We start from the raw sequence: 17,826 nt of genomic DNA, 5'->3' as shown, positions 1-17,826 counted from the left end.
AGGAAGGAAGGAAGGAAGGAAGGAAGGAAGGAAGGAAGGAAGGAAGGAAGGAAGGAAGGAAGGAAAAGTCAGTTCTGCAATAGTGTTGTCCTCTAATTGGTCCAACTGGGTGAAACAAAACTTTGCCCTGTAACAAACTAATTATAGAGGAGTGAACCTTACACACTGTTCTCCGAAGTTATTCATTACTTTAGTAGATTATTTTAGTAACTAATTTATATGCAGCAGGAAAGAAAACTGTGGGAAGATGGTTGTTAGCTTGCAACATCCACCCTGAATTTTTCCCTGTCCTGCTGCAGGTATTTAAAGCCTGGCCACAACTGAAGAGGCTTTGGGTGCAAGCCAAAGAGCCCTTGGCCAGTGCCCTTGAGCTTGATGGACTAATCTAATGGTCCCCAGCCCAGGGCTTTTAATGTACCTTTCATTTTGTTTGTTTTGCTTGTTCTTTACACTGAGTTTTTGCTTATTTAAATTGTAGCTGAATTTCCTTAAGGTGCTTTGGGTCCCTACTAAGGGAGGGATAAGAAACACATTAAATCTGATATATATAATTGCCCTAACATGTTGGCACTTTCCAGCTCTCCCACTTGCTGTGCTGTGTGCTCTGTCAGCCATTGGCCCATCAACCACCAATCAAGAGTACTTGCATGCCACTGGCTGGGGTCTGGGTCTGCTCCTCTTCCCCACCCACTGCCGCCTCAGCCACTGTTTCCTGTCAGAATAAACTGCCAGGCTATCTCTGCTGATGAAGACACTTCTCCTGCTTGGCTCTTGTCGGACTAACTTTTCCCTCAGTGACTGTTGCTAGGCAACCATGCTTGGTTCTGTCAGTAAAAAGGCAAAGCCAGGAGGCCCTTTCCAGACCTTTGTGGGGAACTCATTGGGGCCAGTCCTGACTAGGGTTGCCAGTTCAAGGTTGGGAAATTCCTGGAGATTCTGTAATGGAGTCTATGGAAGCCAGGGTTTGGGGAGGGGAGAGACTTCAGCTGAATAGAATGCCACAGAGTCCACCCTCCAAAGCAGTTATTTTCTCCTGGAGAACTGTTGCTGCCATTCTCCAGGTGAGGGCTGGAGATCACTCAGAATTACAGCGACTCTCCAGACGGTAGAGATCAGTTCCCCTGGATAAAATGGGCGACTCTGTGTCATTATACCCTGCTGAGGTGGCTTGGGTCCCCTCCTGCTAAGTCCCCACTTTGGAGAAAGACTGTACTTTTCTGAGGTAGAGGCTGCAGGTGGTGGTGGGGAGATGTCAGAGGGGCAGATAAAGGTAGGTTGATGGTTGGATGGGAAAGAGATAGGGTTGCCAATTCAAGGTTTTGAAATTCCTGAAGATTTGAGGGGTGGAAGCTCAGACAGATACAATGCCATAGAGTCCAACCTACAAACCAGCCATTTCCTCCTGGGGAACCACTGTTGACAATCTCCAGGTGAGGGCTGGAGATCACTCCCCTGGAGATGGCAGAGATCAGTTCCCCTGGAGAAAATGGGGGACTCTGTGTCATTATACCCCGCTGAGGTGGCCCCTACATGACATCCAGTGTGACGTAGCCATTAGTGCTTCACAGCAGGGTCTGCCAGACCTAGGTTCTTCCTGTGGAAGCTGATTGAGTGATCTCAGACCACTCACAGACTTTCAGCCTAACCTACCTCAAAGGGTTGTTGTGTAGATCAAAAGGGGGAGAGGAGATTGATGTGAGCTGCTTTGGTCCCCACTGAGGAAAAAGACTGTACTTTTCCTAGGTAGAGGCTCCAGGTTGGGAGGGATGGAAAGCTGAGGTCAGAGGATCAGATAAAGGTACAACAATGGTTGGCTGGGAAGGAGATAGGGTTGCCACCTCCAAGTTGGGAAATTCCTGGAGATCTGAGGGTGGCGCCTAGAGAGTGTGGGGTTTGAGGGGGTGTGGGTCCTCAGACAGGTACAATGGCATAGACTCTACCCTCCAAACCAGCTGTTTCCTCTTGGGGAACCACTGTTGCCAATCTCAAGGAGAGGGCTAGAGATCACTCAGAATCAGGTCCAGCTCTTCCACTAGGTCAACTAGGGCGACGGCCTAGAGCGCAGATCTCTGAGGGGCGCAGCGAGGCCCCTGCCGCCACCCACCTGCCCCCAGCATGGCTTTCTGGGCACCTGCTCCAGACTGGGTCTCCTGTTTCCTCTCCAATAAGGTGCTGGTAAAGCAACAACACCGTGTGTAAAAACCTGCTTGGCAAAATTCAACTCTTGTTCTCTGAGAAGGCGGCAAAGAAGATTGGCATAATGTTTCCAGAATGCCGTTGGTTCTGGGTCTGCTCCTTGGGGCACCAAGTGGCGGCTGTTTCTGAGCAGGGCCCCTTGCCCTTTGGAAAGACTCGCAATTGGTAGGAAGAGGAGGAACATTCTGCTTTGCTCTTCCACCCCTCCTCAGGGCTTGCGCAGAATGGCCACGAGTTCACTGCTGAGCTGCCAGGTCCTTCTTGACCAGCCGGGTTTGAGTCGGGTCGCCCCTTAGAGACTGGCGGCAGGGTGTGTGTCAGGCTTCTGATCAGAGACTCTGGTCAGCCTCTGAGGGGTGGCTGGACTCACCTCAGCACTGCCTAGTTGCTGCAGAGCACCCGCGGCCGCCTTGGGAACACTCCTTCCCAGGCATGAGGTACTTCTGGGTCCCTTTGCAGGAAAGGACTGACATACGAGCATTCACCAGGAGGCTTCCTGGAAACCTGCCGCCCTGCCCTGCGGGAGTTGCCTGAGCTCCCAGCAGGGCTCCCCCCCCCCCCTCCTCTGAGCAATGGCAGGGAAGATTGCGACAGCCCTGCCCAGGAGAGAGGACGCCCCCAGGTTCCTACCCGGAGATGCCCCCTCAAGCCCCCAGGTTCCTACCCGGAGATGCCCCCTCAAGCCCAGAATCCAGCGGCGCCTGAACGGCGAGCCCAGTCCACGGCAGGGCAGGAGCTCTCCTGGGTCGCTCTTGACCCCCCTCTCAAAAGCGTGTATGTGGGTGGAGTACACATGCGGAGGAGAGGTGGACGGCAGAACTGCCACTGGTTCACCACCCCGAGTTGCGCCCCGATTTCAAGCCGACTCTCTTCGCCCTGAAGGTGCCAACTACAACCGCGGAACACTGCCCGGAGCGAAGTGTTCTGGACTGAAACCAGCTTTAAACGTCGCTCCTTATCCGCCCCGAACTCTGACTGGAGAGTACATCTGCGTCCCTGCCAGATTGGGAAGGTGCCACAAGGCAGCCTCACCTGGGGAGGAGCGCCACAAGCTAGCCTCGCCTAGTACGCAAAAAAACCTCAGGCCAGCCCTGGTCAGAATTACAACTGCTCTTCAAATGGCAGAGATCACATTCCCTGGAGAAAACAGTAAGCTCTGTGTCCTTATTCCTTGCTGAGGTCACCACAGCAAATTGATGCTGAGTGCCCAAGGCCAGGGCATCCACCCAGAGCCTCTTTCTAGAGCTCGTTGTATTTATTTCCACCATGGGCCTTATTCCCAGTAAATAAATAAAGTCAGATTCCAATTCCTCTAAGTCTAGAATTGTAGTAAATTGTTTCCCAAACTACTCTTAGGCCCAACCTAAATGCTATTACAGATACAGAGTTGCTGCCACTCAGTCTCTCTCTGTTTTCTTTTCCTAACAAAGTCTAACAAGCAACAAGCTGTAACATCATGGCAGCGCCTGCTCTCTCTCTCTGCTTTTACCTCATGCTGAGACCGGGGGGGAGGGGGGGGGAGAGAACAGAGAGATACAGAGCAGCTTCATCTGTCTTACAATATCTAGATTGATATTTTCTAGATCATGTTCGTGTATCTATACAAGCTTTTTTTAGGACTTTTCTGGTTCTGAGTTTTTAGGACTTCTGATTCCTCTGACTTCCAATTAAAAATTGCCACTACAGACTTCCGGTTTATGGCGGCACGCTAGCAGACTCACCTCCAGGACGCTCCTGGGGGTGAAGCTGCGCTCCAGCTGAAGGAGGGGGTGCGCAGGCTCGCTTACCCCCCCAGAGACCCAGGGAAGGGACTCTGGCCATGGAACTTTTAAGAGGTTGCCTCTTTGAGGGCGGAATTGTCAGCATACTATCATGTATGGGAACAAGATGACAGCCTATAAGGTAAAATGGTGTAGATCATCTTGATCTGGTTGATAGCAGAAGGAGTCATATGATCATGTCACGAGGTCTAGATTGCATCTAAGATGCATCAGCCAAATGATGTCACCATGAGTCAGCACTGGACCCTGATTGGTGCTGGATGTGTATATATTGTGTACAGTACTTGTAGAGACGTTCACTCTGGTGAATGCCTTGCTGTGGAGCACTCTGTCGGATTGTACAGCGATTTGAGTCTCAGAGTGCAAAGAGACTGTGTGTATATCTGTGTAAATAAATCTACTGTGAATAGTCAGCACTAGCAACCTAGTATGTGCGATTACTAGACGCTTCATACGCTAACAGGAATGCTGGAGAATTGAGGCACCTCTTTGTTCCGATGGTTCTCCATGCTGTGAGACCGAATGGATTTAGTGACGCTGACCGGGGCAAGTGTGGGCGATCGAGCAGCAGAAATGAAAGTTGAAAGCGAGGTCGAACGACCAATTATGAACGTGAGTCAGTTTTAAAGCGTTTTTAAAGGGAAAAAGATAGCTCCCCACCCCACCCCACCGAACGGGAAAAGGCGAGCGTGGGAGCAACGCCTCCCATGTCCAAGAATTTATGAGCAATTGAGGGGGGGGAGCGGAAGAAAATGCGAAGAAAACTGTCGAGAAGTACTTACCAAAGCGAATCTAAGCGGTCAAGCACACATTCAGAGACTTGTAAAAAAGTTGCAAAAGTAAACAAAAGATAAAGATGGCGGGGAAAAAGGACAGAGAAAAACTTTTGAAAGCGAAAGGCTCAGACAGCCCGAAACTGGAAGCTACCAGTGACGTGGCTAAGTCTATAGCAGAGTATATGCGTCCTCTGCTGGAACAGCTGAATTACTTCAAGGAACAGATGTCCATAGTAACTCAAAGTATTACTGTTCAACAAACTCAGATAAATGATATCCTGCAAATAATGAAGCAAGATACTGAGAAGGTAAAGGAAGTGGCTGCAACTACACAGAAGGTGAAGAAAAAAGTGCAAAAGCTGGAAAGAAAACAAATCTCCATGGAAGATCAACTGTTACAAGTGCAAATGGAAAAGGCCAATATGATTCTTCACTTCCAGGGCATGCCAGAAAAATCGGGGGAGAATCTTAAAGAAGTCATGAGTGAACTGCTAGCCCCGGTGATAGAAATGAAGGCAGAAGGGTTGCAGAGCAATATGGATGTGGTCTATCGATTATATTCAGGCTATATAAAGAAAAATAATCTGCCTAGGGAAATTGTTGTAAGATTCTCGAAGAGGCATGTGAGGGATGCAATCCTGAAAGCAGTTTCTGGAGTACCCCTGAAAGTGGGGGAAAATACTATCAGAACGCTAAAAGATATTCCATTTGAAGCAAGACAACGGAGAAAGAAGTACAAAGAGCTTGTGCTTTTCCTTCAGACAAATGCAATTGGATATAAATGGCTATTTCCAGAATGTGTCACTTTCAAGATTAAGGACAAGAAAGAAAAGATTGACTCTGTTCTGAAAGCTCAAGAATTCCTAAGGGCTCAGCTGGGAAGACCAGAGGACGGGAAAGAAGAAGAGGACAGCAAGTCTAGTGGCGAGCTGGACTCGGGTTCTTCCGGAGAGGACTTTCTGACGGAGCAAGGGGCAGCCGCCCCAAAAAATTCTTATAAGTTGCGGAAAAGATGAGGAAAAGAGAAGTAAAGGCTGAAAGACTCTGAATTGTGCCTTTGAGAACTGTGAATGGGGATGATTGGGGGTACTGTTCTTAGACAGTTAGGTTTTAAGAGCTAATGAAAAGGAAAGAGTACTTAAATGTCTGACTCAGTTTATATTGATCTAAATGAAGTGAAGATTTGATGTAAAGAAGAAGAAGAAGAAGAAGAGATTGGATTTATACCCCGCCCTTCACTTGGAGTCTCAGAGTGGCTTACAAACTCCTTTCCCTTCCCCTGCCCACAACAGACATCCTGTGAGGTGGGTGGGGCTGAGAGAACTCTGACACAAACTGCTCTTTTTCAAGGACAGCTGTGCCAGAGCTTGTGACTGACCCAAGATCCTAGTGACCCAAGAAGCTAGTGAGGATCTCCTCTCTTGGGTTTTTAGTCAGTAGTGGGTTTCTATACTTTGTCCCATATATGTAGTCCCCCTTCCCCTTTTCTGTGATAGTTTTTGTAGTTTGGACAAAAAAATAATAAAAAATCCCCTCCGGGGGCTCAAAAAAAACAACCCTGCCACTACAGCATGTTTGTGTGTGTCTGCGCGCGTGTGTGCCTTGATAAAATAATACTATATAGACAATCTCTTAGCTGGCTAACTACATTAGGAGAAAAGAAAGCTGTCACCCATCCAGCTTTAGTGAAGCCATTCTGTCCTTTTGCAAATTAACCTTTGCCTGAAGGGGAAAAAAAATCAGAAATATCTTTGGAAGAACTGGAATCAGTTTATGTTGAAAATTAATTACTTTGCCAATGCAATCTCATTCACTTTGTTATTAAATACCTTCTTTACCTCCAAGAACTCCATGGAAACCAAAGGGGAAAAAATATTTGTCAGCTGTGCAATACCCTTCATGCCAGAGTTGCCTTTATGGGTTATAATTCTGGACCCAAATCATTACACTTTCCCGTTATCTCTGGCTTTAAAAACACCTCCTTTCTTGTGGAAGTCACATAAATCAATATGGCAATCAATTTCATCCAGCAAGCTTTAGAAGCAGCTTATTCACTGCAGTACGGAACACAGAAAATGAAATTAAAACCAAATGTACTGTATGCAATGAAGTGGAACTCTGTTAATCATCTATTAAAAAGTCAGACTGGGTATACTGGCTGGGAGCAAACCTGTGCATCATAAAATTTCTGTAGAGTTTCTTCTTAAAAATGCTTCTTCCACAGCAAGAGTTGGCAAAATACTAGGTGATCATTTAACCATGGTTAAGAAATATGGTTGCATGACCATGTAATTCCCCCCTCACCAACCCCAGTGCCAATTCTCCCAGCCTTTCCAGAATTAAGTGTTGACCTAAAATTAATTCTACTTCAGCAGAGATATTTCAGGCTCATTAGGATGCACAGGGTCATTCTCAAAGAAACAAAGACTTATACATACCCGTAAGTACATAGTCATACTTATTTACATTGTTCAGCTTCAATCCTTCATACAGTTCATGAAGTTCATCCGAATTTAGCACCTGCCCCTTCCAGTGGTCATAACCTGAAGGGGGGTGGAAACAAAAACAACAACAAATGTGAATGGCTTTATCATTTAGAGTCAAACTATATATTATGTAGGACATCCATGATTGGATCTTCTAGCATTTTTAATAGCTTCAAAACTGGGGGGGGGGGATGTCAGGTCCCAAATTAGACTGAGATCATGTTGGGAGAAGAGGAAGTTAGCCCTTTCCCTCCATGCCAGGCAATCCTTGAAGGAGCTACTAGCAGCACTAGAAAAAAAAAAGGCAGGTACCCCTCTGCTTCAGGACTCCATTTCAGTTGTGGCTGCTCAGAAGCCTTAAAAAAAAAATGCCAGAAGATACAGACATGGATCTCATGTATAATGTGTAGTTTCACGTAAAGAAAGCCATTACAATATTGGGAAGGGATCATCAGTGAGCAAAACATATGGACATTAGGGAGCACAATCATCAGCCAGAAATTATTTGTATGCACACAGGGCATGATGACATGGCTTGGAAGCACATACAAGTTTTGAGACCCTACTTTTTAAGGAACAGAATCAGGGGATAATGCATGTAGTACCAGCAGACTCACTAGATTAGCAAAGAATCAAGGATAGGATACTTTTCTGAAAGCCTAATTTCCTAGAGTGATGTAAGAATATGGTGACTAGGGGTGTACAAAAAAAAATATGTCCCCCCTCCCGATTTGGGTGTATTGGACCCAAATATTTCTGAATATTCCCAAAAAACAGTACTGGTATTGTATTGGTATTTGGGTAAATACTTGGGAAACCTGACTTTATTCGGCTCCATTATACCCTATGGGGACCGTCCCCTAGGGTATAATGGAGAATTTCACTTGCCGAGTTGTGCTGTGGCAGTGGTGCAACTTGGTGAGTTCAATAGGCATTTAAGCTTTTTGTTCCCTGGCCCCTACTTGGTGGAACTCTCCGCCAAATAACATCCATGCCCTGCGGGACTTGTTGCCGTTTGCAGAGCATGTAAGGTAGGGATGTTCTGCCAGGCGTTTGGTTGAGGGCAGCGACGGTCCTCTAATCTGGCACTCCTTTCTTTTCCCCCACCTCCCTCCTCTATGAGGCAATAATTTTTCCAGGAATTATCGCCATCAGACTGACTTAGGTTGCTCTGAAATGTATTTTATGTATTATTTTAATTCAAACTTTTATAAAGTGTATTTTTATCGCTGTTGTTTGCTGCCCTGAGCCCTGTTTTTTCAGGGGAAGGAGGCTTCAAAGTCGAATTTGATAAATAAATAAATGTTTGGTTTACTCATTGAGTCATGCTGTGGCAGCAGCATGACTCGGTGCGTGAACAGAGCACATTTAAAGTTTAAATGCCTTAAGTTCACTTGCTGAGTCACGCCACCACACCGGTATGACTCGGCGAGTGAACAGAAGGCATTTAAATTTTTAAATGCTAAGCGTGGCTATTTTGGTAGCCAAACCAGATTGTCTTATCTGTATTTGGCTGAATAAATACCTGACACCAATAGGATTTTTGTTGGGTATTTCTTTGGCCCTGTATATACAGAGCGCACACCCCTAATGGTGACAAATCTAAGAAATCCTAGATTCACTAAGTGGTCTTTGACAAACTCCTATCCCTTAGTGTCTTCACCTCTGCATAATGGGAGGAATAAATACAATGTAAGGATTGCTGAGATAATACACATGAAGCCTTTGAACAAGCAAAAAACACTATGTACACGCTAGCAAGCCTTGAGGATCCTGAACGGGTAAAAGGCAGCATAAAAATGTTTTAAATTTAAAAAATAATTTAAATAAGTAACACACAAGCTCACTTGAATTCACACATGCACACACACTTCTTTTTATGGTATGTGCAGAGAGGTAGGATGAGTTTAAGTAAATCTGAACCTTGTGGTGTGACTTTCTGCAACTGGTATGTTCCTTTCTTTATTCATGTTGAGCCAATCCATGCTATAATGCTTATATAGGAGTCTGATACAATGCTTATATCTCAGTCTGAAGCAAGCAGTGATCTAAATGGAACATTTCAGGAACAAATTATCTATGAGCTCCCAGCAGAAACTACATATGCCAGGAGCTCAAAACTGCCTTTGTACTGCCTCTTTCAGTTCTACAACCCACTTATTCAGGGGTCTTTCAGAACAAGTCCAAATGCAGGAATTAACACAGAGGACCATTTACCAAGCAGTAATTTGCCACAGTGCACTTGGTAATATGGCCGTCTTTACTGCCCTACCAAGCAATCTGGAGAATTTTACCAATTCTCTCAGGGTACTGGCCACCAGGTGGGGCCTGGAGATCTCCCAGACTCCTGGAGAAAATGGATGTTTTGGATGGTCTCTATGGCATTACATTCCACTGAGGTCCCTGCCCTCTCCAGGCTCCACCCCCAAATCACCAGGAATTTCCCAACCCAGAGTTGGCAACCCTAAAGTCTTACCTCTCCAGATTCCTGATCAGATACAGAAGTGGTAAGATGCTTCTCACCACTTGGCAAATTAGGGTTGCCAAGTCCTACCTTTATAATAGGGAGGGAGTCCTGCACGCTTTCCAGGATGACATCACCCAGAAGTGACATCATCACGCTGGGCACGTTGCCGGGTGACACTCTAGCAATCAGCCTAAAAACTTTATGGTACCGTAGAGTTTTCAGGCTGGTTGCTAGACATGCCCAGGATGATGACATCACTTCCGGGCGATGTCATCATGCCGGGCGCGTCAACCCAATCTGGCCACTTTGGGGGTTGGGTTCCTCCCGTCAACTGGATCCGGACCGGTGGGTTGGGGGTCCTTTCGGTGGGAAACCCCCCACCTCCTCGGGGGACCTGGCAGCCCTATGGCAAATGGTCACCTGTAACTGACTCTGAAACACTGGCAAGGAGCTAAAGTAGTAGAGATTTCCCCTTGTTATCGAAATTCCAGTTACAGCCTATGTGACTGCTTCAGATTGGTGGCTCACAGATATAAACTGCAGTAGTCACACAAACGTTTCGTTGTAGGGCCATGAAAGCTCAAACCATGTGAACACTTTCCCAATATTACTGAATATTATTGAATTTTTATCTTGCACTTCCTTCAAGGAGCTTAGGATGACATACATGGCTTTCTCCTCCTATATTTTATAAGCCTTGTGAAATAGGTTAGGCTGAGAGAGAACGACTGGTCCAAAAGGTCACCAAGTTTAATGGAAAGTGAGGATCTAAACCCAGGTCCCCCACCCACCCTGCCCAACACTCTAATAATCACACTGATGTAACTGAAGTAACTCAAGGACTAAATGCCTTTCATTTAAATCTTGTAACGTGTTCCTGACATGAATGTTTTAAAAGTCTAAATTGTGACAACAGATGCTGTATCAAAAATGTATAATGGTAATGGCAAGTGTGGTCCTCCTTTCTTTTTAATCTGCCCTACTTTCTTGCTTTCCTTTCTGTTTTTGTCTTCAGTAAAGATCCAACCCAGTTCAGTTCCATGCTGACTTCTTCTCTCCCACCCCCCTACTTCTGGAAATATGGCCCAAGACTGCATCTGTATATAAACATGGTCCCTTCTCAGGGTCAAGAGGTGCATGTGCAAAGGCCACAAATGTGTACCCCCCCCAGTTACTTTGGCAACACATTCCATAAATTTGCATTCTGATATCTGATCTGATAGTGTAACAGTTCCAATATGCATACAATAGGTGCCAAGAATGCTTAGTGAATAAACAGAGTACTTTGGAAGGGGGAAAAACAGCCACAGAGCATTCAAGGACACAGTATCCCAGAATGAATAGCAGGAGGTACTGAGCAAGCAGTAAGTGGGTCAACACACTAACCTTTTATCATGGGAAACAAAGTTTTAAATATTCTAGCACTGATTTCAGGGAAGAGAAGTTCAGCCTTTGCATTTTAAGTTCTCCTCAATCCACGGGCATTTGACCAGCTGAGTTTGACTTAACTAGCAGTCTTTGTTCAAAGCCAACTCTGCAACAACAGATTCCAAAAAGAAATTTACCATAACTCTCTGGACTAATTTCCATGGCTTTGTGAACATATGATACTGAGACCAAAACATATACTTGCACAAAATTCCCATTTCTAGAAACATACTGGAATCTTGTGCTGTGACCATGGATGTATATGTGGGGTTAGCTACCAAACGGAAAGAAAACCGCATACTCTGACCAGCACAAACTGACCTAATTCATTTTGCTTGAAAGGAATTCAAAATTTTACATAACTCTAGGTTAACCCTGTTTACTCAAAGGTAGATTCTTTTCTCATGCTGTTAACATTTTAAAACAATGAATATGTTTGTCTTTCTCATATAGGGTTTCATGTCTTACTTAAATCTTCTATTAAAAATTATTCAACAACTAAAAGCTGGGTAGAGTATCCAGGGGTCATTTCCTGTGGGAGCGCACAGGAGCAGAGCTCCGGCAGTAAAGAGCCCAGGGGGCGGGCACATGCAACAAGCCCCACCCCTGCTCCCAGCAGCCCTCAGTCGGGCCACAAGGAGCAAGAAGCAGCCAGGTAATTTGCAGAGCCCCCCCTCCAGCGTTCAGGTAGAAGCTCTCCCTCCTCTGTGAGGGCAGATCTGTGCATTCCCCCCCCCCATAGCTAGCAATCCAATACAGTCCAGTGGCACCTTTAAGACCAAGTTTTATTCAGGTACAAGCTCTCCCTCCTCTGCGAGGACAGATCTGCACGTTCCCCCCCCCAATAGCTAGCAATCCAAAACAGTCCAGTGGAGCCTGAGCGGTGGGTGTTGCCTTCTGACACACTTCCGGTGATGTCAGGGGGTGTGGCATATGCAAATAAGTTATGCTCCTGCACCTCTTTTTCTACGAAATGACCCCTGAGAGTATCTCTACTGATTTCATGAAATCCTGTGTTCATAATGCTTTTGACAACAACCCCCAGGCTAAACAGGTGCTTAGCTGCCTTTTTGTGATTGAAATGCAGTTATGCAGTACCAAGATATCACTGCTTCCTTCCTTCACTATTTTTCACCCAGAATACAATTTTTAAAAAGCAACATTCCCTTTGGACAGAACAGAGGCTGCAAATATACCATTGTTCCATTCAGATGTGATTTACTTCTGAATACAAGTTCTTAGAACAAACCTGCATATTATATACTTAAAAATAAGAATTTGTTAACTTTTATTGCTACAGATTAAGAAACATAGCAAAATAAAGTTTAAAGAACTATTGGCCCTCTGAATGTGATTTTAGATGGTATTAATAGGAATACAGTATCCAAGTCAGATAGGGTTGCCAAATCTTTTTTACCTGGCAGCGGGGGGCTCCTGCCTGGCGTCCTGAGTGTGTGTGCGCGCCGCCCAGATGTGACGTCATGACACCGGGCACGCTGGGGGCAGGGCCACAGCCATTTGAGGGGGAATCTCTATGTTTTCCCCTCAAATGGCTGTGTCCCCGCCCCCAGCGTGCCCGGCGTCATGACGTCACATCCAGGTGACGTGCACGCGGGGGTGGGGTTTCCCCCAGGGCCCGATTCCGCGGGGGCGGAAATCGGGTCTCCAAAGCGGGGGGAAATCCTCCCCCCGGGGGGACTTGGCAACCCTAAAGTCAGAAGTAGAAATCCACTGTACTCAGCACTAATCAGACATCCTCTGTAGTACCATGTCATGTTCTGGGTGCCACACTTTAAGAAAGATGTATGTCACCTTTCAACTCTATGAGTAAGCAAACTGATCCCTCTGACTGCTATGGGTATGAGGCTAATCTGATGTCATTGAGCGCTCTCATATGGCACTACAGAAGCATCTCTACTAATTTAATGATTGATTTATAAATTAGCATTCAGCATTCAACCAACTTCTCAGAAACTAGTGTACAACAGGGACTTTGTTTATCAAACTTAGCATTCTTATCAAATTCACTAAACATTCTGAGCTAAAAACCCTCACTATAACTCTTCAACAGCTACAACTATACAGCACTATAACATTTTCTTATAATTCCCTCATTTTCTACAAAATAGAAAAAATATCAAATACAGCAAGGAAAAAAGTGATTCTAACACAAAATGCAATACTTTTACTATATGTATTTCGGATATATATATATATTTATTTATTTACTGTATTTATAGTCCACCTTTCTCACTAAAAGTGGGTGACGGATCTAACTCGATGCAATTAATATGACGAGATATCTAATAAACAGTGTACAAGGACTAGGATTACAGAAATTTGAACAAGTATAGGATATTAGACTTGATACCGAATAGAGATACAAAGCAGAAAAAACGGTATTAAATTAGTAGAAAATAATGCAGTGCTAGTAGCATAATACACACCTTAAACATATGTCAAATGCACAGGGCTTTAGTTCACAGACCCTTTCCCTTCATTAAGCCCATTCAGCTACAGTACAGGCCTATTACCTTCACAGAAATGCCTGCCTGAACAATTATTTTATATAGATTGTGGAATGATTTACCCATGAGAGCCTTCCTGACCTCCTTAAGCAGGCCATTCCACAATGTCAGGGTTACAACAGAGAATGCATGTATGGGTGGTCATTGATCTTGCCTATTTGAACTGTGGCACCTGCAGAAGGCCCTCAACAGATGAGTGAAACTTTCCTTGTAGAACATAGGAAGAAAAGTGATCCTGCAGATATGAGAGTCTAGGGTCCCGATCAGATGGGTCTTTAGATCCGACCCAGACACGAGTGCCTGGCAGATTTAAAGGGAATGATCAGACAGTGACTTCTGGGAAAGGTGCTGCTTCCGTGATCAGCCCGTTCAGCCCCACCAAGGAGCCATACTTTAAAGATACCAGTGAAAGTCCGACGGGCCAACGGCAGATTCCCCCCTGTCTGATCGTTCCAGTGCGCAATCCACCCGTCTGACTCCAGACCATCCCAAACAGCTGCCATTTAAAAAAATTCTTAGCGATATGCGCATAAACGCATAAACAAGTGACAGCTGCAGAGCTCCGCTCAAACATTCTGGACAATTTCATGTTTCTGAATGGCCCATGAAATTTATGAACTGCGTTAAATGAAATGGTACCTAGAGGGAGGTACCACTGGTGGTGCTTTAACCATTCAATTCTGCACATGCACGGAAAAACAAGTACATGTTGAACTACAGATGTGCATGTGCAAACAGTATTTTTTTTTAAAAAAAAAACACCTAACCACGTGGCTCCTTCAGGTGGACGCCGTCTAGACAATCCACCACAGAGTCCACGCATGGTAAGAGGATTCACGGGGGAGCTGCTTGGTTGTGCAACACCAGATTAAAAAGATCAGGATCAAATTAGAGCCGGACCAATGGCGGGATTAGCTGCCCGTCTGAATGCAGCCTAAGGCTATCTAGGACTTTGTATGTGATAGCCAGTACCTTGAATTGAACCTAGTAACGATGGGCAGCCAGTGCAATGACTGTAGAATGGGTGTAAAATGCATGCTCTATTTAAGTTCCTAATTAAAAAACTGCAGCATTTTGTACTGACTGGACTGGAGTCAACAAAGGGCAGATCCATAGAGTGCATTACCACAGACTCAGTGTTGTGGTGGCATAGATCCGGGTGAACAGATCTACAAAGTCAGTGCAGGGAGCCATCTTCCATCCAACTTCCAGGCTTGGTGGTGGTGGAGGAGGAGGAGGAGGAGGATTTATATCCCGCCCTTCACTCGGAGTCTCAGAGCAGTTTACAAACTCCTTTCCCTTCCCCTCCCCACAACAGACACCCTGTGAGGTACGTGGGGCTGAGAGAGCTCTTTCCAGAACTGCCCTTTCAAGGACAGCTCTTGTCAGAACTATGGCTTGCCCAATGTCATCCAGCAGCTGCAAGTGGAGGAGTGGCATGCATTTTTATAGTACCAAAAAGTCACAAGACTCAGCCATTTCTTACAACATACAATTAGAGATGTCTTATTTAGAGTTTGGGAAGAACTCAAATACAAACACTATCAGAAGATTCCACTATGGAGATCGCCTATCAAGGCATTTACCAAACCCACATTGCTTGGTAGGCATTGTAGATGGAAATATTCTGATTTATTAGATGATAAAGGCATATTGATTATGGAAGAAGAGATAAACAAAAAGGATATTAACCTTATTGGTGGCAACAGACAACTCTTAAATCTAGATGGGCAAAAGATAAAAACATGGATTTTTACTCTAAATCTACGGGGTTAGATGAGGTATGGATAAATAATAATGAAAAAGTTATTGGTAAAGTGCATAATTTTCTATTGGAATACAATATGCAAGATGAATGGGTTAAGCCCCAAATGATGTATTGGGCGAAATATAGATTTTGATGAGGGGGAGAAATTTTGGCCTAGAAATTTAAGATACATAAAAACTTTAAGGAAAACATTGTTAAGATGTTGTATAAGTGGTATATTACACCGAAAAGACTCAACAAAAATATTTCTGTAAAGTGTTGGAAATGTAAGGCAAATATAGGCACTTACTTCCATATTTGGTGGGTATGTAAAAAAGAAAAAAAAATGGAAAATTGGAAAAGGAATGATAGAAGAGATTTTTGAAATAGATATACACTTTAAGCCACAAATTGTTTTTATTAAATATGTTACCTGAGGTATTTAAGAATTATGAAATATATTTAATTATGCATATACTAGTAGCAGCCAGAATCCTATTCGCAAAGTACTGGAAAAACGAAAATATACCAATGAAAGACTAACTTATATATAAAGTAATGGAAGTTGCTGAAATGGAAAAATTAACATTTATTATACAAGGTAAAAGTGAAAAAGAATATGATAATTAATAGAAAGAGAGTTAGTATAAATGGGCAGTTCTCTCAGTGGAGGGGGGTAAGCAGTGGGGTACCACAGGGATCAGTACTTGGTCCACTGCTTTTTAACTTATTCATTAATGATTTGGAGTTGGGAGTAAGCAGTGAAGTGGCTAAATTTGCGGATGATACGAAGTTGTTCAGGGTGGTGAAAATCAGTGAGGATTGTGAGGCACTCCAAAGGTATTTGTCAAAGATGGGCAAGTGGGCGTCAACATGGAAAATGGGGTTCAATGTGGCCAAGTGCAAGGTGATGCACACTGGAGCCAAAAATCCTAAATATAAATACACGTTGATGGGGTCTGAACTGGCAGAGACTGATCAAGAGAGAGATCTTGGAGTTGTAGTAGATAACTCACTGAAAATGTCGAGACAGTGTGTGACTGCAATAAAGAAGGCCAATGCTATGCTGGGGATTATTAGGAAGGGTATTGAAAACAGATCAGCCAATATCATAATGCCCCTATATAAATCAATGGTGCGACCTCATTTGGAATACTGTGTGCAGTTCTGGTCACTACACCTTAAAAATATATTACAGCATTGGGAAAAGTGCAGAAAGGGGCAACTCAAATAATAAAAGGAACACTTTCCCTATGAGGAAAGGTTAAGGCGCTTAGGGCTCTTTAGCTTGGAAAAACGACAACTGAGGGGTGACATGATTGAGGTTTATAAGATTATGCATGGGAAAGAGCAGGTAGAGAAAGAGGTACTTTTCTCCCTTTCTCACAATACAAGAACTCGTGGGCACTCCATGAAATTGCTGAGTGGTCGGGTTAGAACGGATAAAAGGAAGTACTTCTTCACCCAAAGAGTGATTAACACTTGGAATTCACTGCCACAGGAAGTGGTGGCGGCTATAAGCATGGACAGCTTCAAAAGGGAATTAGATAAGCATATGGAGCAGAGATCCATCAGTGGCTATTAGCCACAAGGTATAGATAGGGACTCTGGGGCAAGTGATGCTCTGTCATCTTGGTGCTTGGGGGGGTCAACAGTGGGAGGGCTTCTAATGTCCTGGCCCCACTGGTGGACCTCCTGATGGCACTGGTATTTCTGGGCACTGTGTGATACAGAGTGTTGGACTGGATGGGCCTTTGGCCTGATCCAAAATTGGCATATCTTATGTTCTTATGTTATGTTCTTATAAATACTGGACTAAAATGTATATATGGCTACAAAATGTTTAAGAATGTTAGTAAAGTGAAAGAATGAAGAGTTAAGTTAACTCTGGAAGATTTTCTGTTAATTTGAAATACAAAATGTATATGGAATTTTTTGTTTACGAAAATTGAAAATAAACAGGGGGGGGGAATAGGGAGTTTCCGCCCCAGGAACAGCCCACTCTGCTTTCATGATGACATAAAAAACCAGGAAAAGGCAAAAAGGTCTGCAACTTGACCGGCTTCTTAAAGTCTCTGGTGTCTAGATTTGCAGAAGTTGAAGATCTAGGTTTCTCTGCCACTTCCATCTGGTAGTTCAATGTGGAAATGACTTTGTTCAACAGCCTTTGGAAATGTTCAATTTGGAAAAGTCTGGAAGAGGTGGATTGGATCTCTGTCTCATCCCCTGACCATTCCCCTTCTTCTTTCTCTGTATTCTCACCCAAGGAAGTGATGGTGGATGTTATTTCTGCCCAGTCCGAGGTAAAGCACGGCGGAGCCACCTGTGGACAGTAGCCGGAACTGCAGCCAACACAGAGCCACGCGCCAAGACGAGACCTGCCGGAGGAAGCTGCTCGGGGAAGATCGGCTCCAGGA

At 44.5% G+C, this 17,826-nt stretch overlaps 1 protein-coding gene across 1 annotated transcript in view; it reads right to left on the bottom strand.

Moving 5' to 3' along the window:
- The window catches only part of PDXK (pyridoxal (pyridoxine, vitamin B6) kinase), a 68,874-nt gene that overhangs the window by 26,518 nt on the left and 24,530 nt on the right, over positions 1 to 17,826 (bottom strand). The window contains exon 3 of the mRNA XM_015409811.1: positions 7,192 to 7,296. Coding sequence (XP_015265297.1) covers positions 7,192 to 7,296 — 105 coding nt within the window. The remainder of the gene's footprint in view (positions 1 to 7,191; positions 7,297 to 17,826) is intronic.

The sequence above is a fragment of the Gekko japonicus genome, unplaced genomic scaffold (assembly GCF_001447785.1).
Source record: "Gekko japonicus isolate JY-2015 unplaced genomic scaffold, Gekko_japonicus_V1.1 scaffold4, whole genome shotgun sequence".
Lineage (NCBI taxonomy): Eukaryota > Metazoa > Chordata > Lepidosauria > Squamata > Gekkonidae > Gekko > Gekko japonicus.
The sequence above is the reverse complement of the archived record's forward strand: the minus strand, read 5'-3'. Positions and strand labels throughout refer to the sequence as shown.